General features: G+C 46.8%; 1 protein-coding gene across 2 annotated transcripts in view; it reads right to left on the reverse strand.

The window, feature by feature from the left end:
* Positions 1-24,312, reverse strand: part of DIS3L2 (DIS3 like 3'-5' exoribonuclease 2) — a 2,640,663-nt gene that overhangs the window by 1,724,818 nt on the left and 891,533 nt on the right. For both annotated transcript variants that reach the window (XM_069617547.1, XM_069617548.1), the window contains one exon: positions 6,065-6,275. In XM_069617547.1, coding sequence (XP_069473648.1) covers positions 6,065-6,275 — 211 coding nt within the window. The remainder of the gene's footprint in view (positions 1-6,064; positions 6,276-24,312) is intronic.

Here is a 24,312-nt window from a genome sequence, read left to right on the forward strand (position 1 = left end):
TTCGCCACCTCTAACTGCAGCCTTTTGGCTTGGCCCTGCTCCACCTCCCATTGGTTGCACGTGCCTTTGATAAGCCAATGAGAGCAACTGGGAGGCGGGAGCCGGCCATCCACCTAAGGCCCACAACAAAGGCACCGTCTATGGTATGCCTCTAGCCATCCCTTTCTCAGTCCTGTGAGTGTTGCCTCTCCCTGCCTCTGCCAGTGTCCCCATGTTTCCCCTGCCCCCGCCAGTGTCTCCGCTGCCCCAGCCAGTGTCTTCCCATGTCTCCCCTTCCCCCGCCAGTATTCCCATGTCTCCCCTGCCCCCGCCAGTTTTCCCCATGTCTCCCCTGCCCCCGCCAGTTTTCACCATGTCTCCCCTGCCCCCGCCAGTTTTCCCCATGTCTCCCCTGCCTCCGCCAGTATTCCCATGTCTCCCCTGCCCCCGCCAGTATTCCCATGTCTCCCCTGCCCCCTGCCAGTGTTCCCATGTCTCCCCTGCCCCCCGCCAGTGTTCCCATGTCTCCCCTGTACCCCTGCCAGTGTTCCCATGTCTCCCCTGCTCCGTCAGAGTCTTCATGTTACCCGTGTCCCCCCCTTTACCAGTCCCACCCCCTCTTCTGCCCCCTCTTACTTTCCCTTTGCCCCCTGTGATCGTCTCTCTTCCCCCCCTCTCCTCTTCCTGCCTTTACACCCTATGCCTCCAATTCCTTCTCTCCTCCCTCTCCACCACCCTATGCTCTCCTCCTCCCCTCCTTTATCTCAGTGTCATTTTCCAGCATTACCCCAATTGCCGCCAGGCATAGTAATCTGTAGCCGCCTGTCTTTGCAGCTGTCTTTCCCCTCCCCCTCCATCACACCCTACACCTCTAAACTTTTCTTAGCACTTACTCTTATCATGGGTCCCTTGACCACTGATAACGGCTGGTCTGTCCCCCCCGTCCCTTCTGTTTTCTCCTCCCCCCCTCCTGCCCCAGCATCATCTTTAACAGTTGTTGACCTTCAATTGATAGTCACTTGTTTTGTTCCTCTCCTCATCCCTCCTCTCCTCTCCCCTCACCCCCCCTCCTTTTGTCACTCTTGCACTGCAACAATTGTTGTCAGGCATAGTAATGTTACTGCTAGTTTTCTCTCCCTCTCCTCTCCCTTATTGTTCCATGCACTTGTACTGTTATGATTTGATAATTATTTTTCACATTCTGTACTGTTTCAAAGACTTGTAAGAATGTACTTGTATTCTCCCAAGTTCCCTCCCTCCTTGAAGTGCTTTGAAACACATTGTGTATAGGCACTATACAAATAAACAATCAATCAATAGTCCCACAGGGGGGTATGGCTCAGTGGGAGGATCTCATGGGAAGAGACATCCCCTCTGGGGACAAGGGAGACCATCTCAGGGGAGCACTATATGCCCAGCACCACCCACGCCCTATTCCCCCCTTAGCCCTCACTTCCAACACAATTTTCCATGGTGAGAGTAAGCCCATGTACCTCTAACACATGCGAGATTGACATAACCAAAAGTACTGTGACGAAGAAGATCCTTGGGAGCCCTGAAAGTTTGCCTGACCCAGTACTGTGAGGACGTGGCCCACAGGAGGAATAAGGACTGATATGGCAACTACCCTTACAGGTGTTGACAGTGCGCCAGGGTGGAGCCCGCATAATAAAAAGGAGAACAGAAGAACGGTTGTTCTTCAGCCCGCGATAAACCACCAGAGAAGAACCAGGTGGAGCGGTGAGTGCAGGCGGGCAGCCGTGAGAGTCCACAGCAAGGTGTAGCAAGAAGCAACCTCCCCGCCAGTCCTGATGAAACTTGTGGTGGCAGTGTCAATGTGGACAGGATGGTCTTCAGTCAGCGCTGAGACCAGGAAGCAGAGAAGCCGACTGCAGACCCATGTAGCTGATGGACTGAGGGAGAATGAACGCTGGTGCTGCCAACAGGGCTCCCGATCCAAGGAAGACCCGGAGAGCTACCCGATCCTAGTGGCAGGTTTAGGGAGGTTTGCGAGGCCTGGTAGGCAGGCAGTGAGACTGTCTTGCATAAGAGGAGTGCTTCCGAAAAAGAAGCAGATACTTGGAAAGAAACCCCTACCCCTCCTCCCCCAGTCAAGAAGAAGGGAGTCATTCCTTTGGACCAAGAAGGTCTACTTTATCCTTAAAGTGTAAGGGACAGAAGTAAGGTTTTGACACACAATGGTGGACTCTTGATTTACCTGGACATTCTAACAGAACCATCAGTATTTTAGTTGAGGCAGGGATACCCCCCTTGGAGTTAGGGAAAGTTACGTTTTCTCTTTAAGTTCTAAGGCAATACAAGTCTGTAGCAATCACTATGCCACCTGTATGTCAGTCTCCTGCTTCTGCACCCTTTCAACTGTGATGAATCTTAGGATGTCGTCACTGCTTCCATAGGGGGAGCCCGTTCCCATGAGGCCAGGGAGGTTAAGCCGCTATCCAATAGTCCCCCTGGGGGTGGTACTCAGCTGGAGGATCTCATGGGGAGGAAAACCCACTATGGGACTACCATTTGGGGAGAATGCGGTACACCTACAACACCCACACCTCTTCTCCACCCTAACTCCCTCTATCCATACCTTCCTTTCCCCATGTGCTTCTGTACTACAACTGAAGTAGAGACCACAGACGAAGATTAGAGAGAAGGCAAGAGAGATAAGACCTAATATCACTGAGATGAAGAGGAGCTGCAGAGCCCCACCAGAGACTGTGGAACCAACATCAGCAGTCTAGACAACAAGGACCAAGTAAGGCTGACTTGATCACAAAAAGGAAGGAAGGCCTGCTGAGAGAGGTAGATTCACCCAGGAGGAGCCGAGATCAAAAAGGCTACCAGGCCTGGGACAAGAAGGACATCATACGGGACGATAAGGCAACGTTCCTGCTTGGTTTGCAAATGGCAGATGAGAGTGAGCTGGTGGAGCAGAGGGGAAGGGGAGGTGAACCCCCGAATGGCGTGGCTGTGGAGAGAGACTCCAACCACCCAACCTCACCCCTGCGGAACCGCCGCAGCGAACAAAGAACCTGCGAGAAAGAGGGAGTGCAGGAATCAGATGCTAGCTACCAGAAAGCTCCTTACCTGGCAGAGTCTCCGGAAACCTGGGTCTAGGACCCAACGCTGCAGAGCCCCCAGAGACAAAGCAGAACCTGCGAAAGAGAGGGAACGTGGTAAAAAGAAGCAAGCAACCAGAAAGCTCCTTACTTGGCAGAGAGCCTGGTAATCAGGGTCTGGGAGCCATCGCTGCCTAGCCACCACAGAGAAAGCCGTACCCACGAGAGCAATGAAACACAGGAGACCGAAGGCATCAGCAGGGAAACTCCATGCCAGGCAGACAGCCTGGGAAGCAGAGTCTGGAACACTGAGCTGCGGAACTGCTGCAGACCATGCAGAACCCATGAAGAAGAAAGAGCGTGGAAGACAGAACAGGGCAGCAGGAGCGCTCCCGGCCTGCCACAGAGACCCACCAACAAACCGAAAGTTAACAGGGTTGTTGGGGAAGGCAGAAAAGGCACGAGAAGTGTAAAACCCATGGTCTGGAACCCATACCCATATACAAATAGCAGTCTGAGTCCAGAGGAATATGTGGCACGGTAGTGAACCAGGTACTCTAGCAGTAGAGGAAAAAACACATCCATCCAGGAAGAGAAGCCCAATCCCTGCTTCCTCGTCACAGTACCTGGTAGGAGTACACACCAGTTCTGTCAACAGGGGTTAGGGATCCATATAACACATAAGCCTGAGAAAGACCAGGGAAAGGGAGACATTCCCTCACCAAGTGGAACTGAACTTATTTTTTCAGAACTCCTTGCTTTTACTTTGAAATCTTCAACACCCTGTTTAGAAGGGAGTCATTCGTCTGGACCAAGGAACTCCCCTCCTTTCTTTAGTTTTGCTTATGGTGTGAGGGAAAGAGATCGGATTCCGACATCGGACTGTGTACACCCTTACACAACACACCAGTGATGGAGAACAGAAAGGTGTGCATGTTATGGTCCATTGGAATGCCAACGCTGGACACATTTTAGAAGGATCCCAGCCGGGACCAAGACGGGAATGGAGAACTAGACAAAGACTATTTCTTTGTTGGGCACTAGGTACCACGAGTCATGCATGCTTGTTGCATGGGTCAGTGCTGCAGCCACTCCACTGTGACGGGGTTTAGGAAATTTAGTTGCAGTCATGCACTTGCTGTACAGCCTTTTACTGCAGTACGGTTATTGCCACACTGTTTCTGTACAACTTGCACAGGTGGTGCTGCTGTTCACAGTGCTTGTGTACACCTAGTGAAGGAAGTACGCCTGTCAGGCTGCTTCTGTACATGTCAAGTGGGCAGTCTTTCTGAAGTTGCTTCTAGTGCAAGCACCAGTGGGAACAGAGCAAGGTCAGTACACGGTGAGCAAGTAGAACCACTGCTGTCACAGTCTATACACCCTGGGTGTGGTCACATATTATACACCGATTTCTTTTACGTAAAATCACGCAATTATAGGTGTGATCTCAGAAAAGAAAACGGCCCAGGCAAGTTAATTAAAAAGGCACTGCAGGTGTTCCTTACATGCTTGCACTGCTGCTGAATGTCATGCTTCACTCACATACCTGGAATAGGTACAGCAAGTACAGCGAGAAGGCATGCACGCTTACTCCGCAACAAGGTATAGTACTAATCTATCTAACCACTCCAGGAGCACTCAGCAGTGACTAGAAAGCTAGGATGATTAGGAGTGCCCCCCATGACAGTGCATGTCACACCTTCCTCTGAAGGGGCAGCACCAATCCAAGCTTCCCCAATTGAGTTGAGTGGGAGCCGGATGAGGCAAAAACATGGCAGACCAACAGTTTTGCATTCAGAACTGGTCTTCTGACTTGTTTTTATGGTATGCACACGCATACACCCCTAACAGCCTATGTACAGCAAGCTTCATACAGGCTTTAGAAAAAAATACTGAACAGAACACTCTTGAAGAAGAGCACATGTAATGCAGCCTCTGGCCTGCTATGATTGATGTCACTTAAGCCCTACCACCATGGACTCTTACAACAAAGCTGCATTTGTGTAATTTAAGCAGCACTGCATTAGCTCCGCCTTGGAAAAGAAAACTTCCTTCATGCATGCCGCTGAGGTGGATGCCAAGGTATAGACTTTAAAGCCCTTCTATAATGGACCTCTACTGGTGCAGCAGCCAGAGTGACTATTAACATCAATTGGAATGCTCTGTGAGAAACCGGTCCCTTCAGTGTGGGAATGGGACAAATATGCCTAAGCAATGAAACCAGAGGCCAGGCATTCATACCTTTGCCTCCCTGCCACGGGTCATATTGTACTGGACCATCCAAGCCACAAGTTCCAAAGCGTGTGACTTGCAGTTCAATCAAAGCACAGGGCTTCAGCACAAGTTGTAGACTTTCTGGAGGACATGTACGCTGGTTAGACAGAAGAGAAAGGCTTCCCAGACAGAAGATGCCATTTAATGGACAAAATACCCAGATCCAAGCGTCCACTTTCTCTCAGAGAACAAGAAACAGCAGGTTACATTTAAAGTGTCCTTTGCTTAAGTGTAGTCTACATCGGTCTGATCTTAGACTGGCCCCCATTTAAGACCCCTTCAAAAATTTTATTGCTGGGTTGTACTCCTTTTTAGGTCACAAAACTGGGTACATTTAACTCTTCACACAACACTCTGGGCATTCAGGCTGTACTCACTTTTGATTGGTACAAGGCGGTGTAAAAGCGCTTTCCTCCACAAATAAATTCAAGAATCCTCAGTTGCCATCTCCAGAGCAGCAGGAAATGGAGAACTTTTTACAACTGACAATGCCGAGCTACAAATGGAACACAACTAGCAAACACCATTTGGTAGAGTAAATTACACCCTTTTTATGAAGTGCAGAAGTACAGAAGCCATTCATTCACAAGTCACCTACTGAAGTCCTAGCTGCCACAGGGCGGGGGGGTTGGGGGAGTACTGTGCTTGGCTCAGTAAAATCCGTTAGAGCGCAGCATCTCCAAACAAGGTGTACTGTTGCTATCGGGCACAAAGTATACATTGCCGACTGGCCTACTTACCCAGCTCTCTGGCGCGAATGGAAAGTTTCCCCATGTTCTCAGCCAGTGGGTTCAATGTGTTCCCCCGTCCATCCTCCGTTCCACTGTCATCAAACCGAGCCTCAATGATGACATCTGGACTGTCCGCTTCGCCCTGGACGGGCAAATCCAGTGGGGTGCTGGAGTTGCACGCCACTGCAGCCGCTCCGTCATGGTCATCTGGCTTTACCACCTGAAGAAGAAACCGAAGGACACAGCGTAAGTCAGCAGCACACATCTGCTTCCAGTCATTTCCCTTTCAGTAATTGCTTAACTGCTGACAGCCCTTCAGACTCCATGGATGGGGAACGGCACGCATGTCTGATAATGAGACCAATGGGGTTTGGGCAGCAAGGGCTTTCATACATAAACCCACTTGAGTCATGCTTTAGAGGTCTTTCAATTCCCTAAGCCGTCCTTAAAACCTTAATATATCACACTTTGAGGAGGGCTACATACCCGCTTCACATCACAGAGCCCAAGCAATGTCTCTGCCTATAACCATACGTAACCATTCAGATGAAATAACACCTTCATCCCACTGATTTTAGGATTGCCACTGGCCAATATGGACCATAGTTTCTCTGCCAAGAAGCCCGTCTACCAATCTGATCACTCTGCACCATTCATTACCCACTTCCTTTAATCATGACAGCACACCAGTCCGTAGAAACACACAATCTCCCACGAGGTAACCATGCCATAATCTCATTGTCATCCCTCGCACTAAACAACCATACTGTCATTCCAAGCTTCCACAATCCCGCCCATCCCTCCCCCACCCCCACCCCCAGGTCGAAGTACTCCTCTGTGCATATGTGGTGCAGGATAAGATGTGTATGCAAGCTGGCAATTCTTGACTTGCCTATGGTCTTTTTGCAGGGTTGATCCCATGTTGCTAATGCAGCATTCTGAGGTGGTGGCAGATGTCTCGGTATGGTGTGTCTTTGCTCAATCCTCTGTGGGAAATGGGGGGACTGCTTCCCCACACCTGCACAGGCGCCCCAGCTGTGTTCTACATGAATCACCCTTCTAAACCTTACTGTTTATTTGTTGCTACTCCTGCAAAATCATCTCTCCCATCACTACTCAGAAAGAGGGCAGTACCATAACAGATGAAAATCTGCATTGAACCTTTTACTTTATATGACGTTTTAACACCAGTTCATCAAATGTAAGCTGCCACAAAACATACACATACATAGCATTAAATCCCCAGCCAGCAGTTTATCAATGTTTCAGGACTCTCTGTGTCTGTCAAGTCTCATCTTAGATTCGCGCCTCTAATGAACCGCACACCACGCTCCCAGTCTAGCCCCCTCCACCTCTGGATAGCAACATGAACTGAATGGAAAACAACACAGCTCTACCTTCAAGCACTAGATCGCCAGGTAAAATGTAAAATAAACACCCTACATTTTCTAAAGTTCTCACCTAAAACAGATAAGCCCTTCCCTCAGATGCGATGGTTGAGCGGCACATGCCTCATAAGCATCTCTTAGTGAGACTGCCCTATCCTGGTTTAAGTCTTCCCACTGGAACTAAACTTTATAGGGCAGCAATCAGAGCAATCTTTGTGGGGGTATCGTGAGTTCTGGATATCAGGAAAAGACATGTAGAAATGAATCCATGTTCCAGTAGGCCAATGGCTAGGGCAGACAGTGTCTTGAGTGCTGGGAGTAATGACAAAATATTTGTGATCCTGAATTCAATGAATTTGGGTCATACAAAAGAAAATGTAAAAAATGCAATTGTGTCATAGTGGGAACTGGTTCAAATTTGGTGTTTAAGGATAACATTCAAGATGGTTTTGGAAAATCTTAATCTTGGGTCCTCTGACTCTTATTGGGAATGCTCCATCAGTGATCGTTTCAAAAAGGCGGTTTCCAAGCTTTTTGTGCATTACAGAATGTGCATGTTTCTGTGAATGTCCTGCATGCAGCTAAATCCTGTGAAGATGATTCTTGGTTCACTTGCAAACCAGCAGTGGCAGAGTGTCCTCACTCAGACCTGATACTGTGGTCATTAAATCCAAAATCTAAAAGACTAGTGCTTAATGAGTGGCAGCACGTGAAATATTTCAGTGGAGGGGCCTAAATATTTCACACCATTTTGTGCATGGGAGCAATCAAGCTCTGAGGGTTTGGGGGGCGGATATGGGTCCGAGAAATGTGTTAAATGGTCCCATTTGTTTAGTACAGTGGTTGCTATAAATTTGATAAATCTGTTATGTACGGTCTGAAGGTCGGGACTCAGACGAGCATTCACTGTTTCAATGGTTTTATTGACAAACTCCAAATCTTTCCCTAAATCTTCAAGCACAAGCCCTATTCTATAACCAAAGTTAGTCAAAGGGGTGCTCGTCACGATGTTTAAAAGTATTAAAATACCTCTGTTCCGAATCCTACTCTAACCTAACCCCTTCCCCCCACACGCCATGTTCCAAAACAAACAAAACAAAGAAAAGGGGATAGCTGCGGGCTTCTCACCCCAACCCTGTCCCCTTTAAGTAAAGGCATTTGCTCATAGTTCAGTTTGTGTGCTGGAAGGTCGTCTAGGAGTACCAGCCTGGGTCTCTCGGCCAAGTCCCATTCTGGGATTCTTTCAGTCTTTCTTCCTCCCGCTCTGGGGATCTTCTTACTCCCTACTCTCTGGGGCGTTCTTGGTCTCCCTGTGCTTCAGGCTTTTCCCCTTCTCATTCCCCTCCTTTGGGGTATGCTTTCTTAACTCTGGGTGTTATTTTCAATCTCTATCTCTCCTTCGCTCATCTCCCTCTTCAGTTTTAGCCACCGCATACCCGACTGCCTCGAGCGGTGCTCCTTGGGAGGGAAGTCGAGGCTGGTCGGCTCTCACCGCAGTCGTTTATGCGCCTTTTCAGCTCGGCTCTGCATTGGCTTTCCAGCGATCTTCACTCTCAGGGCTGCTCAGGCAGTCAAAGTACACCCTTCAGGTGCACTTCGCAGTCCTACCCGTCAACACTGGGGTTTCCCTCGCTTTCGCTCTACGTCCACACCTCCTTTGGCGTTTTGTCACAGTTGACCTCAGCAGGGCCTGCTCACTCTCCTTCCCGATTAGCTGTTCCACTGACACTCTTCCAGTGGGCTGGTTCACTCGTCTCTCTCCTTAGTCTTTACAGGATATTGGGCATGCCTAGGCCCAGAAGCCAAGTGAGCCATCAGTAAACGGTGTACATGGTCATCGCATAATCCAACACCTATATTTTCTACAAAGGTGTTAGTGCCTGGGTAGGGTGGGGGGATGTTGGAGACTTCTAGCCACGTTTGAGTCGCTATCCTCGAAGGCCGAGTCCCCTCCAGGGTGATCCTGCTTACCCTGTCCCCTAGGTGGTATTTAAGGGTAGTGGGCTCACCTCCCTACTCCCAAAGGGGGGTATCCCTATCTTGTTCAAGTGATATGGACACGTTTTACAAAGCTTTCAGTGCATTTGTGAGTGAAATATTCTGCCTTCGTTAAGTTTCCCACCATCCAGTATCCCAAGGCAGAATATTTCACTCGCAAATGCAGGCACAGCATCCATTCACGTGATCACATCTTTCCACACTGGAGGTGTGTCTCAACCTTGCTCCCTAGCCAGTCGCTCCCCAAGTCCAAAGGGGTCAGACTCTAAATAATAAACAGGAAGCCATCAAAATAATATGAAAATTTAAAGTGGTGAAAGCCAAAAATCAGGGCAGGCATGCTCTTTGAAGGAGGGGAAATGTGGCAGAAGAGCACAGCAGCAGGGATTTGGCACCGAGAATATAGACCAGCAATGGATCATGGCCGGCCAGAACAGGTGCCTGCTAAAGACAACTCCGACTGGAATATCACTCTGTAAAAAAGACTGAACAGACGTCTATTTCAGGGACTGGAAAAAAGCAGAGGCGGAGGGCTGCTCTGTAAATGTGTGCTTTTCAGGATTTCACAACTGCAGGAAGGTTCCAGGAGGCCATTGAGCAAGCAGAGGTACGGATCGGTCCTGCAGTGGGGCCACATCAATCACTCACCTCCTCCATCTATAACCCAGTGTGTTTACTGTGGAGATCACCGGAACACAGGGCATTTACTGACAGCCCGACAGCTCGCAGGATTCCACAAGTCCCTGCCATGCACCGGTCGGAACTCGCTGGCATCAAAGCTTGAGTGCCACCTACAGCTGCCCGTGGAAGCCAAGCTGACCGGGTGCACTGTGGCAGGCTTTAACATACTTAAGACAATAACTAATTAAGGGGTAGCTTAAATAACACACTAATTACAGGACACTAACGAATGATTGGATCATTTGTGTGATGCTGTAGGCCCAATTTTGATAGCCTATCATAAAAGTTTAGCAAAGGGGCAGGTTTTGATTTCGTTTCCTTTTTAACGGCAAGAATGAACATTACTCTCTCGACACCATTTAATTGCACTCTTCCAACAAGCCAAGATGATAACTTCATGTTGCTGTACTAGCCCCTCTCACTGAACCTTAAACACCCTGCAAAGCATTGTTAATATCCAGCGAAGGATTCCTCCAGAGCCTAGGTTTGAAGGGGTGCTGGCAGATGCATTCTATTAAAGGCATACAGCTACATTTAGGTTTACCATTTTTCTGTGAGCATGTTGAAAACACAAGCTGCAAGAGACAAGTGTCCACTCAATCACCCCTTTGACAGCAAATGTGGTCCACAATAGTATTAACTGGACAGAGTCCATGCTCAAGGGAGATTCCCCAATGCAACCTTACCCAGCTTTCAAGTTGGCAGTATGCAGTCCCCCTCAGAAGTCACGTTTAAGGTCTAATTGGATTTAGTGGATTAAACTTTTTTTTTAACAAAATAAAAAAGGGAGTGGGGTAGACTACCTGGACTGGAGACATGCCTTCTCTACAATGTCCACTCACTGGTCGAAAAAATCTCATTCTTGGGGAATCCAGGCCACTGCAAATCTCCTTGATTTAAGCCTCGGAGGCGGTGGGAGGGTGGAGGAGGGGGTGGACGGTTGGGTGGGTTCCCAGTAAGGGTTTCTCTTGTCTAAGCCCCAGTTTATATTCCTGACAAGCATACCAGTGTACCATCAAATCCATGTATTAAAAGAAGATTCTGGAAAAAAGTTGGCGCAGAAATATGCCAAGGAGTTTCAGATTCGGTCCGAATCCAAATGACCTACACCGCCAAATTACCTACAATAGATACTGCTAAATGTTCGTAGGACATTTTGTAGTATCTATTTGGTGGTGGTGGGCATTGTTTCTTTGTTGGTCGGAACAGCTGCAGGGTATCCCCGCAACACCCCGCTCACTATACAGTATAGTTTAGTCAGCGGGGTTTGCGGGGGACACCTCCTGCAGCTGTTCTGACCAAAAATAAAAAAACAAAAGGCTGCAGGGGCGTCCCCCGCAACACACCGCTCACTATACTGTATATAGTTTATACTGTATAGTATAGTATAGTGAGCGGGGTTGCGGTGGGGGTGGTGGGGGGAATTCTCCATGCAGCTGACCCGACCAAATAAAAAATAAACATTTTTGGAGAAAAAAAAGGACCCTGCGGGGCCGGTTCCCGATCACGGAAGTGAAAGGGAACTGGCGTTGCAGGGACCAGCGAGACGGAAGGAAAGGTAAGTAGGGGTGTGAGGGTGGGAGAGGTTTGGGGTGGGGTTAGGGTTTCTATAGATTTGGGGTTGTTTTACCTTGGATGACCGAATGGGAAATTTACTAACAATTTTGTATTACGTACATTTTGCATGCAGTCATTTTCGTCCCAAACCTTTCAGTAGCCGTAAAACAACCCCAAATCTGAGTTACACCCCTGTTTGAGGGATGGATTCTCGTGTCTAAATCGGTTGCTCGCACCGGACTTGCAACACAGATATCGAAAGAACGGAAGGGAAAGTGAAAGGGAGGAATTTAGGAGCAGCGACATAAGAGGCAGCATCAAACTGTATCAATACATACTAGCCAATCAATGCGAGATAACTTCCTACTTCAGGCCCAACAGGGGATGATGAGATGCAGGCAGTTTATCACGACCAGGTATAGAGGCGTGATGAGAAATCATTCAAATAATTCATATTCAGTCTTTATTGTTATTATGGTATTTGCTGAACGCAGATCGGACTTCAAGAAGCAACAGAGCGCTTTATAGAGGTGTAAAACAATACAGATACATAACGGAGCGCTTTACAGAGTTAACAGAACAGATATACAGCGCGGGTGGGATGCAAAGGGGCACATAGGAGGGGTGCAGCTGTACCGGGCGGCAGCGAGGAGAGGAAGGGGCAGCGTCTAGCGAGTCAGGTGGTAAGGAGGGTGGATGTGATTGCCTATGTTTCTGGAGGCAGAGTGATTCCTTGAAGAGGTGGGTCTTGAGTTTTTATCTGAATTGTAGGAGCATTGGGGAAGAGTCTGATGCAGACTGGAATGAGGTTCCATAGTTTCGGGGCATTGGTACAGAAGGCTTGTTTTCTGGTCCTTTCCGCAGTGGCAGATTTCAACTCTACACATGTCCTGGCTTCTTGTGGTGCGCTGTCCACCGGAGATGCAGAGTTTCTCCGCAAGGTAGCGGGTGCCTTGAGGAAGACTGCCTTATAGATGATGCAGCAAGACTTGAAGTTTATTCATGCGTGCAGTAGAAGCCAGTGAAGGTCGATGAGGGCAGGGATGATGTGGTCATATCAGCGTAGACCCTTGATGAGGCATGCAGCCGCATGTAGGACACTTCTCAGGGGCACATGGGAGGACAGGAGGCCTTAGAGTAGTGCATTGCTCCCATCCAGGTGAGATGGGACCAGCGCTTGAACGGTGTATATAAAGCTGTCTGGAGAGGAAGGGCTCGACTTTTCGCAGGAGGGAGAGGGAATACCAAGCTGTCTGAGTTTTCTTAGTTATGCGTGTCTTGAAGGAGAGGTCTTTGTCAATATGGAACTAGAGGGACTTAGCGCAGGAGGTGAGCTCAGGTGTGAATCCCTCAGAGTTCATGGTGATCGCCAGGTCTGTACGTCTGGGTGTTCAGTGTTGTTGGCGAGGAGTAGGAATTCATTCTTGGAGGGGTTGAGCTTCAAGTATGCACTGGACATCCAAGACTGGATCAGTGAGAGGCAGGTTTTGAGCCATTTGGATGTCCTTGATGGAGCTGATCTCGAGGTATGTGTGTCGTCAGGGTATTGGTCGATGTGGATGTTGGGTGTGGCTAGGAGGGCTCCCAGTGGCTCAATGTATAGAATGAAGATCACTGGGGAGGGGATGGAACCCTGCAGGAGTCCACAGGTGACTGGTAGTATTGTCGATATAGAGCAGTCCATATGAACAAACTGCTGGTGTTTGGCGAGGTAGGACTTGAGCCAGTGCAGGACAAGGTTTCTGATCCCCATGCGTTGATGTAGGGTGTCCATAAGTGCCTGGTGGTCTACTTTGTTGAAAGTGGCCACGAGGTCGAGTAGAACTAGGAGACGGGAGTGGCCGTCAAGGATGTTGAGGGTGTCGACGACCACCTGTATGGTTGCTGTCTCTGTGCTGCATCTGGGTAGGAATCCTGACTGGTAGGTTTGGAGGAGATTGTTCGTGTCTAGTGCTGCTGCAGTTGTGCGGCTACCACTTTCTCAATCTTACCTAGGAAGGTAAGATGGGTGATGGGGCGATAGTTAACTAGGTTGTTGGAATCCAAAGTGGGTTTCTCCAACCAGAGCAGCGTCACTGTGGGACAGTATGTGCAGGATCGACATAGGAGGAGAGGTGAAACCTGTCAAGGGGTGGAGCAGAGGTTCAGAGTTTGCAGGGCAGACAATGAAAAGAACAGAAGGGGCAAAGGCACAAGGTGGGTGGAGAGGATGAGCCTCCCATGTTCATCCCGCAAGTGGCAGGTTTCAGGAGGCTGTCCCCTCCTATAAGAACATTGCTGTGGACAGGGGGTGAGGGGTATTAATTGAAAGTAAAGACAGGGAAAAAAAGGCCAGGAATCTGGACATGCAGGTGGTCTGGAAAAATTCATGAAGATGACCCAAGGGAGCCATTGAGACAATGGAGTTGGGGAACTGCACATTTCCTGACTGCAACCAAAAAATTAACCTCATTGGGAGCAGGAAGGGTTACATATACATAGTGGCTTAAGTCAGCAATGTATGGTGTGGAGTGCAATGCAAGGAATGAGATGTTCCATGGTAGGGAAATAAGAAGAGTGCATAAGCCCAACATGGCTACAGCTAGGAAATACACACGGTTCGGTTTTACACCTTATAAAATGCTAACATGCCTCATTCCAGACTGTTCCAAACTGATATACACTGAACATCAGTATGCTCCTGAAGAGGAAGTGCCAGGCGTCATCCGCACTCCAGCCACCCCCTTCGAAGTGCCAGGAACTTTCACGCCAAAATATGTGACGTATGAAGAACGGATAAACCAGCAGAGAGCCGCAGTTGGGCTCTGCCCAGTGCCTATCGGAATAACAGTACCTGTTTAAATACGGACACCTAAGCAAACCTGGACAGCAAAGTACCCACTGAGAAATCCATATCTACAGACACGACAAAAGGACGTTTGTCAGAATGGAATACCCAAAGAAGCCAGGAAGATACTAAAAGACGACTGGTGACGTCATGAGAGATCGGACTGACACACACAGAGTATATAACAACCCAAGAATGCTGATAAAGAGACTAAATGCCATGGATATGTGACATCTTGGGCCTAAGGTGAAAGAGGTGATTTCAAGATGAAGAAATGTATGCCATATGCACGATGAAGACATTAAGCCAGTTTAAACGCAGGAAATCGCAAGAAGCGAAGAAATCGTGAAGCTTGCTTATGCTTAGTAGTAAAACAGATTGCGGCAAGCGCCAACTATACATATCTACCTCAAAAGCACTTTAGAGGAGTGAAAATCCACTACGCACATGAGCACAATCGAATCAAGGTTACTAAAGGTCTCAAGAGGAGAGGACCTCAGCAAACAAATCGAGAATTGAAGACGGAGAGAAACCCTGCTGAAGGTAACCATGCAAAGAAGCCAAGGTCGTGTCAGGCTGGAATAGGCTAGCAATGCCTACAGTTAAAGAGAAAAATAACAAGAGTCTCCTGTTCAGCAAGGTCGAGATAAGCCACAGATGGTAAACGATGGGCAGAAGTAAATCAAGTACACGAAATTGTATGAAGAGGCCTATTTCACAGTGTCCTAGTCACGTGGCAAGGCAGGCAGAAAGGCATGAGACTTTCACACCTGCGCATGGAGCCTTGTCGTACCCATACTCCTTAACTTTCTCAGACCAGGAAGCAGACACAAGCCCAAACTACAAGGCAGTAATTGACACACGGCCACTGAGGTGATGAATGGTTGTAATATAAATTGGAGGGAAGCGGGGTGCAGACTTACTACCTGCACCTGGCTAATTATTCGGCATGCTGCTAAGCGCAAGTGGAAAAGCATGTGTTGGCTCAATGCCAACCCAATCATAGTGGACCATGTAATCTAGGGTCCTATAGAGAGTAGAGCCAATGGGACTTCGTACTTTTTGTGACGTTTACAGTGACCAGTTTGAAGGAAGGGCTTATTTTCCACACCTTATATTATCCAATCCCCTCTCCCCGTTACCATATACAGATATGGTACCCATGTTAAAGTTACCTTCTTCTAACCAATCAAGTTGCATGTTAGGTTTTTAAGATTACACGTCAATGACGATGAATTTTTGGTATAAATGTTGTTTTTCTGAAATTAATTGGAGTTTAAACTAGAAGGAAGATCGAGCGGTTGCCGATGTTCATTGAACTCCTCGTTTTCAGTACTTGTCATTAAACTGACTCCCTTTGCCAAACTATTGAGTTGTCATTATTATTTGATGCAAGAGTATGAATCTGCATCCCCATCTATTTTGAGGGTTCTGCTACTCATCTTAAAGGGCTGTTTGGAGACCCCCAGTCTCATGGGCCGTCTGGGGTCCATCCAGTTCACTCCAGTGACAAAAACAAAGACCGTTGTCACACAGCCGCATTGAACACCATGGATAATCCAATGTAGGCCACTAGGTGGGTGCACCGTCCAATGGGCATTTTGTTGTCAGACTACAATTTGAACCCCAGTGCAAGGGTCTTAACTCATTCTCGGCTGTTTTCCGTGTGCTGACCTGCAAAAAGGGTCTTCGTTACAGATCTCGCCTTACACATCCAGCTTCAAACTAAACTGGGCAATGTGTGTGTTGTAGTAAACAGGGTTGAAAATGTAGACGATCCTGCAAGCTGAAACAGTATTCCATCAACCAAAATAAAATCACCTACAGTGCGCCAAATACATTGGACACATTGAGAATTAAGAGGTGGGTACATTCTGTTGGAACTGTGTTGCGATATAGTGACATTTTCCAGATCGATCAGACATATCACGTAGTTTCATTGGAATCTTAGCTGATGGCAAGGCAGGCATGTCAGGATATCGCAGGATGCGTCTGGTTCTTGGTTTTTCCTTTTGTCACTTGCCCAGCCTACATACGCAGGGAGCAAGGGCTGGGGAAAAGGTAAGGAAATGTAGGTCAAGTTGGTACTTGCAACCACAGTTTTAGAAGAACTTCAGTAGAGGATCAGATGTGGGAAAGGTTATTTGTGGGATTGCACTGTCGTGAATTCTCCCACACATCAAAATTATGTTATGACCATTTAAAATGTATTGCAAAAGACAACCAAACGAAATCATTAGTTGCAGACTATTTAAATATGTTACCTAAAGACCTTTTATAAGCTCTGAATTGGAAATAGTCCAGTGACTAAGTCCCATGCTTTGCTATGGGGACATGCAGCGGGCCGACCAAAGGAGTCTGGTATTGCCCCTAGCGGGAGGATGATGGGCACGCAGGAGGTATATGGGGGATCCCCAGGTCGCTAATCAGCCCCCCTCTATGAATCAGGAGAAAAGCACAGGAATGAACTCGATGGACTAGGGGGATACTAGTCCTTTAAAGAACAACCCAGGGCTCCAGGGGAAGAATATACCAGCGAAAATACATTGTTGCCTGCAGAACACACAAATAACATTTCATTCCATCTAGGAGACATTTGTCAGTATGGTTCCCTTAAGGCAACAAAGGTCTATCACACAGGTTGCACATATTCTCTCCAAACTGGTTCGCTGTAAACGCCACGTACATGGACAGCTCACTGCAATTGCTTGGCCCGTCACAGCCAACCACCCACCTAGACATGACACAAACTCGTAGACCTCCCAGTGAAGGATCTAGAGTTTGTGCACCACAAATTCACAAACTGAGAAATTCTATGCGACAACTTAGAAAGCCCTTGTCACTCAAACCACCAAAACCAAGTTTGGGGGATGGACCACTCTCCAAGTCTAAATCAAGATGCAAAGCAGTAGGACAACAGCCAGCACAAAGACTGGAGGAGCAAAGAATGCAGGCTTCATTCCTCTGACAGCTGCAAGCAGGCCATAACAAGTGCCAGACTGCCCATCTCTTGCTCACACAATACAAACATTTCACATAAAGAAAGGTCTGTTCGAGGGGCCAGCCATAGCAAGGTCAGATGATTAACAGCTATCCACATGGATAACTTGGGAATTCAAGGATGGTAGAAGCCCTCACAGGGAGCCTGGTGATGGGAGGGTCTACAGGGCTAAAAGGCCAGAGCAAAAGTCTGTCTGTGTGCCAGTGTGTAGAAGGAGCTACTGGCAATAGTTTGGAGAATATTTGAACAAAAGAAGGCATTTAGAGAGAGGGAAGACGTTGGAAAAGAAGGAGCTTGGGGAGTAAGTGGATGGCGAACAAGGGAAGGAGTCAAGAGGAGAGGTGGGTTAAAAGACTGAGGAAGAGGAAATGATACGAGGAGGTTGGGAATTATCAGGAAAAGGTGCAATGAGAAGATAAGGTGGAGGAGGGGGACGTGTCAGGAGGAAGTGGCAAGACAGAATCGCAGAGAGGAGGGAGGTGCTCAGAGGAGCAGAAAAGGCATAGAGAGGGGTGAAGGTGTTGAGAAATTTGGAGGTGAAGACAGGAGGATTCCAGAGGGACAGTGAAAGTGTACAGAGCCAGAAAAAGAAATGAGGAAGGATGGGTGACTCAAAAGAGCCGTTAGGGCAGAGTCCATTTTTGGGGGTTCAGATGTCCCATTTGAAGGGACCCCTAACCATTTTTTGTTTTCCTGTTGGCTTTTCATTATCGTTGACTTCATGTTTGTGGTCAGAGGGACTTGTACTTAAGTTTCTCTTCCATTGAAAGAATAATTTTTCCCCTTACTGTTCTGTTATTGTCCATATGAAACGAGGAGCAGGGATGCTTTTCAAAGCCTCATTTTGGTCTTACGGTGATTTTATCACCCTCCAGTTGTTGTGGAGTGGGATACTGTTAGGAGGTGGTTACATTTACTTCATTGAGTTTACAATCACATCAATTCAGCTGCTGCCATGTAACCTAGTTACCAAGGAACCTTTGTTGTTATGATTAAGCAAAGGTTCCACATTCTAGCAGCAGAGAGTGAGAGGATTGAGAGCAGGACGACAGCCACAGCTGGGGGCCTTTCTCTTGGATGAACTAAAGAAATAAAGCCTCTCTATAAAGACAAGCATCAGCGTGAAGCGTGGTCATTTACGTTAATAACATTGGCGACGAGGATTCGGCCAAGGAGAAAAGGCCCCCAGCAGCAGCAACACTGCAGCAATATTGATTACAGTTTGAATGCAAATGGACGGAGTGTTACACTAGATGTGTTGTGTAATAGCAGGCGAGAAACACGGCCATCCTCCTGGAGCGGAGTAAACCAGCAAAGCGCATTTTGGAGCGGAGCACCAAGAAAGAAGTCAGCGCTTGGCAGTGGAGAGAACCATAAAAGCATACTGGAGCCGAGCACGAATATTGAGGAGGTTGGATGACCTGTGGATCACAAATTGGATCACCTGTGGATTACGGAGGAGGCTGACCTGTGGATCACAAATTGCAACTACCACAGACAGCGCTGACAATATCAGCACAGGTTCCACCTGAAATCACACCTTATAAAATTTAAGTACAAGTAAGTGACAGTGTGGCTGTGTAAGGTTTCCTACCTGGGGGTGACATTAATTAATTCACAACATGGCAAACGTCCCAGCCCCAATTTTCTTCCTGCCTACACCAGGTGAGCCCAGAGTGCGTTGGATAGACTGGAAAGAGGGTTTTCAAAAATATGCACTGGCAGCATTTGGACCCAATTTCTCCAATGAGCGCAAAGAGGCGCTCCTATTTCACTGTTTAGGTGCCGCAGGACAGGAAGTGGTCAAAAAACTACCAGAACCTCCAGACATTCCTGATGGGGGTCCATATGAGAAAACATTAGCAAAATTAGACAAACACTACTGTGTTGAAGAAAATATAATTCTTGAAAGGTACAAATTTGCCACGAGAACTCAAAAAACTGGAGAGAGTATTGAGGAATTTGTAACCGCTCTTAGAGGTTTAGCCATCAAATGTAGATTTGACCATTGTCGAGATGAGCATGTCAGGGACCAACTCATGATTAAGTGTTCTAATGATAACATCAGGAAGGAGTTATGGAAGGAAAGAAATCCTTCTCTTGATAGAGCAATTGAGATAGCGAAAATGATAGAACACACAGACAAATGTATACAAATGCTTCAAGTGGATAATACATCTCAAGATAAGCCCAAAACTGATGACAATGAAGCTGCCATACATAAGGTTTCGAGAGTGATGCAGAGAGGTGCGGCAACTGCGCGTCGCACTTGGCAAATGGGTAGGAGACCTGAGGGTCGCCAAGGTCCCTTTACCAGAGCAGGGGGACAAGGATCATCTACCAGAGGGTCGCCCAGTGAGAATGTTACATTCAGGGGTGGCAGGGACTCTGGTTATCCTAGAGGTGCATCAATTAGGAGGTGTTTCAGATGTGGGAGTCTATATCACAAAGCATCTGACAAAGAATGTTATGCATCAAACATTATATGTAATGAATGTGGGGTCAGAGGACACATGGCTAGATGCTGTAGGAATTTTTATACCGCCCCAAGTCAAATACATGAAGTCAATGCAGATCAAGAATTTATATCAATTGATGATGCTGGTAGAGAAGTTATATTTTCAGTCAATGCCATTGATGGGAAGGTCAAGAAAAAGAAACCATATGCAACTGTGTTAGTTGGAGGGGTGCCAGTATCAATGCTCATGGACAGTGGAGCAGATTATACTTTGATAAGTGTGCAAGTGTGGAAGGAGAAATTTGGATGTTGTACATTGTGGGAGAATGTAGTCAGAGCAAATGCTTATGGAGATGTGCCCATAGAAATTTTAGGGTGCTTTGAAGCTGAGCTCCAATTCAAAGACAGGAAGGCGTTAGGGACTATCCATGTAGCCAACAGAGGTGGAGAGCTGTTGTCCTGGAGCGATCAGGCAGAGCTCAAGATAAGACTTGAAGCAAGCCACCCAGAACAGGTTTTGACTGTTGAAGGTGGAAAATCCGGTGGAAAATCGGTCTCGAGCATTGTTATGGAAGGGGCCAGAGGGCATATGAGTGGCACTAAGTTAGGGTGCTTGAAGGGATTTGTGCACAAAATTCGTTTGAAAAGGGATGCCATTCCCAAAGTTGCCAAATTACGGACCATTCCCTTGGCCCTGAGAAAAGATGTAGAGAGTGAATTGAATAAAATGGAAAGTGAAGGGGTGATAGAGAGAATTGATTCCTCAGAGTGGGTTAGTCCTATTGTAATAGTGAGAAAGAGCAGTGGATCTCTGCGGATATGCATAGACCTTCGACACCTGAATAAAAATGTAGTGGCTGACAAATTTCCTTTACCCAGAATAGATGATTTATTGGCAGGGGTTTCTGATTCCAAAGTATTTTCTCGTATTGACCTCAAATCTGCATATCACCAAGTAGAATTACACCCTGATTCGAGAGATCTCACAGCTTTTATTACCCCTATTGGCCTTTTCAGATGTATAAGAATGCCATTTGGATTGATTTCAGCAGCTAGTGTATTTCAGAACGTCATGTACAGATTACTGGGAGGAGAGAGAGGTGTCATGTGTTACCAAGATGATGTGCTAGTATGTGGGAAAAATGAAGCAGAACATGATAAAAGGTTAGAGAGAGTGTTGAACATATTCAAAGAGGCTGGCCTTACAGTATCGTTAGAGAAATGCATATTCAAAACTGACAAAGTTGAATATCTAGGTCATGAAATTACAGGTGAAGGGATCAAACCCAAAGAAAAGGCCATAGAAGCTATTCGCAAGATGGAAGCACCAAAATCCAAAGCAGATATACTATCTTTTCTAGGTCTGGTTGAATTTTATGGCAAGTTTGTTAGAGGGTTGGCAAATTTGTCAAGGAACATGAGGATGTTGACTCGTAAAGGTGTTACGTTCAAGTGGAATGAATCTTGTGAGGAAGAGTTTGGTAAGATTAAAGATGCTATAGTCAATGCACCCATCTTGAAAACGTTTGAAGAAAGTAGACATTCATTACTATTTGTGGATGCAAGTGACTATGGTATTGGGGCAGTCCTAATGCAGGAAGATCAGGAGGGCTTACACACCATAGCATTTGCCTCTAGATCTCTCAAAGGACCTGAGAACAGATATTCAGTGGTAGAAAAGGAAGCATTGGCTTGTGTCTGGGGAGTGGAAAAGTTCAAAGGATATTTGTGGGGCAGAGAATTCACAGTATGTACAGACCATAAACCCCTAATAGGAATATTTACCAAAGGTGGTCTGGAGGGAGTCTCCAGACGCATCATGAAGTGGGTGACATCCCTACAAGGCCTGCAATATGATATGCTTCACATTAGTGGTGAAACCAACGTAGTTGCTGATGCCTTATCCAGATCAGTAGTGAGAGAAACAGTGTCTGAGGAGTCTCCTCTGACTCGTGAGAAAGGTGTTGAAATATTTCAGGTTCATGAGTCAGTAAAGAAAGAGGAGTGGGACAATGCATGTTCAGAGGATGAATTGTACCAGAGAGTTTTAACATTGGTGACGCAGAACAGAATAAGAAACTATATTGGTGATTTAGGCGGGTTTGCCAAAGTTAAGGAAGAACTCTGGATTGATAAAGGATACTTACATAGAGGACATCAGATAGTTGTACCTATTAAAATGAGAAAATTAATAATTGAGCTAGCTCATGTTGGGCATTTGGGACTGCCTAGAACCAAAGGCTTGGTTAGAGCAGAATTTTGGTGGCCTAATCTTGACAAAGACACTGAAGAAGTGGTCAACAATTGTTGTGATTGCATTGAAGGTAATAAGGGTCTCAGGATTCAAAAAGTACCCATGACTGTTAGAAAGCCATCCACAGTTCCATGGGATGAGGTTGCTTTAGACTTACTAGGGCCTTTCAATATCAAGGGTGGGAGAGACACCTACGTACTGGTTGTCATAGATTTATTATCCAAGTGGCCCGAAATATTTACACTAAGAGACATATCCAGCAGTAGCATCATTAAATGTTTGGAGCAATTATTTTGGAGAGAGGGATTCCCCAGAAAGTGTTTATCAGATAAGGGGACCAAATTGGTTTCCAAGGAATTTAGAGAGTTCTTGAGTAACCATGGAATAGAACAAGTAACCACTTCATTATATCATCCCCAGACCAATGGGTGTGTAGAACGCTTCAACCGCACTCTCATGGATGCAATTAGAATTGCGGTAGCAACAGGAGGTGACTGGGTCAGGACCATAATGGAGAGAACATTCCAATATAGACTAGCACCACACAGTGTTACGGGTGTATCCCCATTTGAACTATTAAGAGGGAGGAAACCTAACTCACACATGTGTCCAGGCTGGATGGGAAGGTCAGAATTCGTAGGAATAGATCTGGAGGGAGTGAGAGAGAAGATATTTGAATCTGGGGTCAGATCCAAGGAGCAATATGACAGGAAGAATGCTTGTAGAGAATTCAGTCTTGAGGAAGGTGATTGGATCAAGATCAAACTTCCCACCAAGGTGCGCAAAGGTGCATCCATATTTTCACAGCACAAACAAGTTGTTAAAGATTTGGGATCTTCGGTGCTTGTTAAAGGGGGTGGGGTCTGGAACAAGGAGAGGATAGCAATTTGCAAAAAGGTAAACAACAACTTGTAACTGCACTGCAAGGTATTTAAAGCAATTTAATTATTTCTTCATATAGCGGTGTATCAGATACTATGTAAATAATGAACTACTTAGGTTCAATGAAATCTATTATCTAGTTTAGGCAAATACTTATATTTTGGTAAAAGGAAGGGAGGTGTTAGGAGGTGGTTACATTTACTTCATTGAGTTTACAATCACATCAATTCAGCTGCTGCCATGTAACCTAGTTACCAAGGAACCTTTGTTGTTATGATTAAGCAAAGGTTCCACATTCTAGCAGCAGAGAGTGAGAGGATTGAGAGCAGGACGACAGCCACAGCTGGGGGCCTTTCTCTTGGATGAACTAAAGAAATAAAGCCTCTCTATAAAGACAAGCATCAGCGTGAAGCGTGGTCATTTACGTTATTAACAGATACTGACAGCTGTGATTTGTTCTACTAGGGGTGCAGCCAGTTTTCCAGCATTAGTAGCCCAACATGGTAGCCATTAGGCCACGAATGTTGTTAGCAAAGTCTTAATCCCGGCCATTTTGTTTTGGCCCATTGCTTTATTCGGGCAAATCATGGGGCATGCCCAGAACGGCTCTTGTGCAGACATGGGCTCACTGCAAGCCTAAACCTCCATTGATTTGGACTGGCGTAGGCAATTTTCGCAATCCAGCCAGTCCCAATACAAAGTGTGGGTGGATCTAAGAGTTTGGCAGCTTGATTGGTCACACACCGGTCAGACAATGAAAGCCAGAGAGCTATCTTAGGTCAGCCCATGATTGAATGTGCACATCTCGCGAAGATCCTCTGCATTCCTCAGATCAATTGAGTCTTAACTGAATTGCTGGAGGACTTGCCACAAAGATGGACTGCTTGTTTTCTTGGACCATTACCGACATACTTTCTTTTGGCTGAACGTCCTTCCTGGGCTGTTCTTCCTCCTTCCTGTGGGGTCTCCCTTGAGAGCTGGCCTAGATGTCCTTGGCTAGGACCGCTGCTGGGCTGTTCTAGTGTTGCCTCATTGTCTTACCTTTCGGGGCTTAACACTTTGAGGTAGGGATGCTCTGTTGTCCAGATCAGTGGTGGGTTGCCACTACTCTGCTCCTTCCTAGCTCACCTCCATTTTGCCGCTGTCATGAGATAATGACACATTTTGCACCTCAGGTAATCTAGACCCATGTGGTCAGTTTCTTCCATCTT

The sequence above is a fragment of the Ambystoma mexicanum genome, chromosome 10 (genome assembly GCF_040938575.1).
Source record: "Ambystoma mexicanum isolate Mex_15411 chromosome 10, UKY_AmexF1_1, whole genome shotgun sequence".
NCBI classification, from domain to species: domain Eukaryota; kingdom Metazoa; phylum Chordata; class Amphibia; order Caudata; family Ambystomatidae; genus Ambystoma; species Ambystoma mexicanum.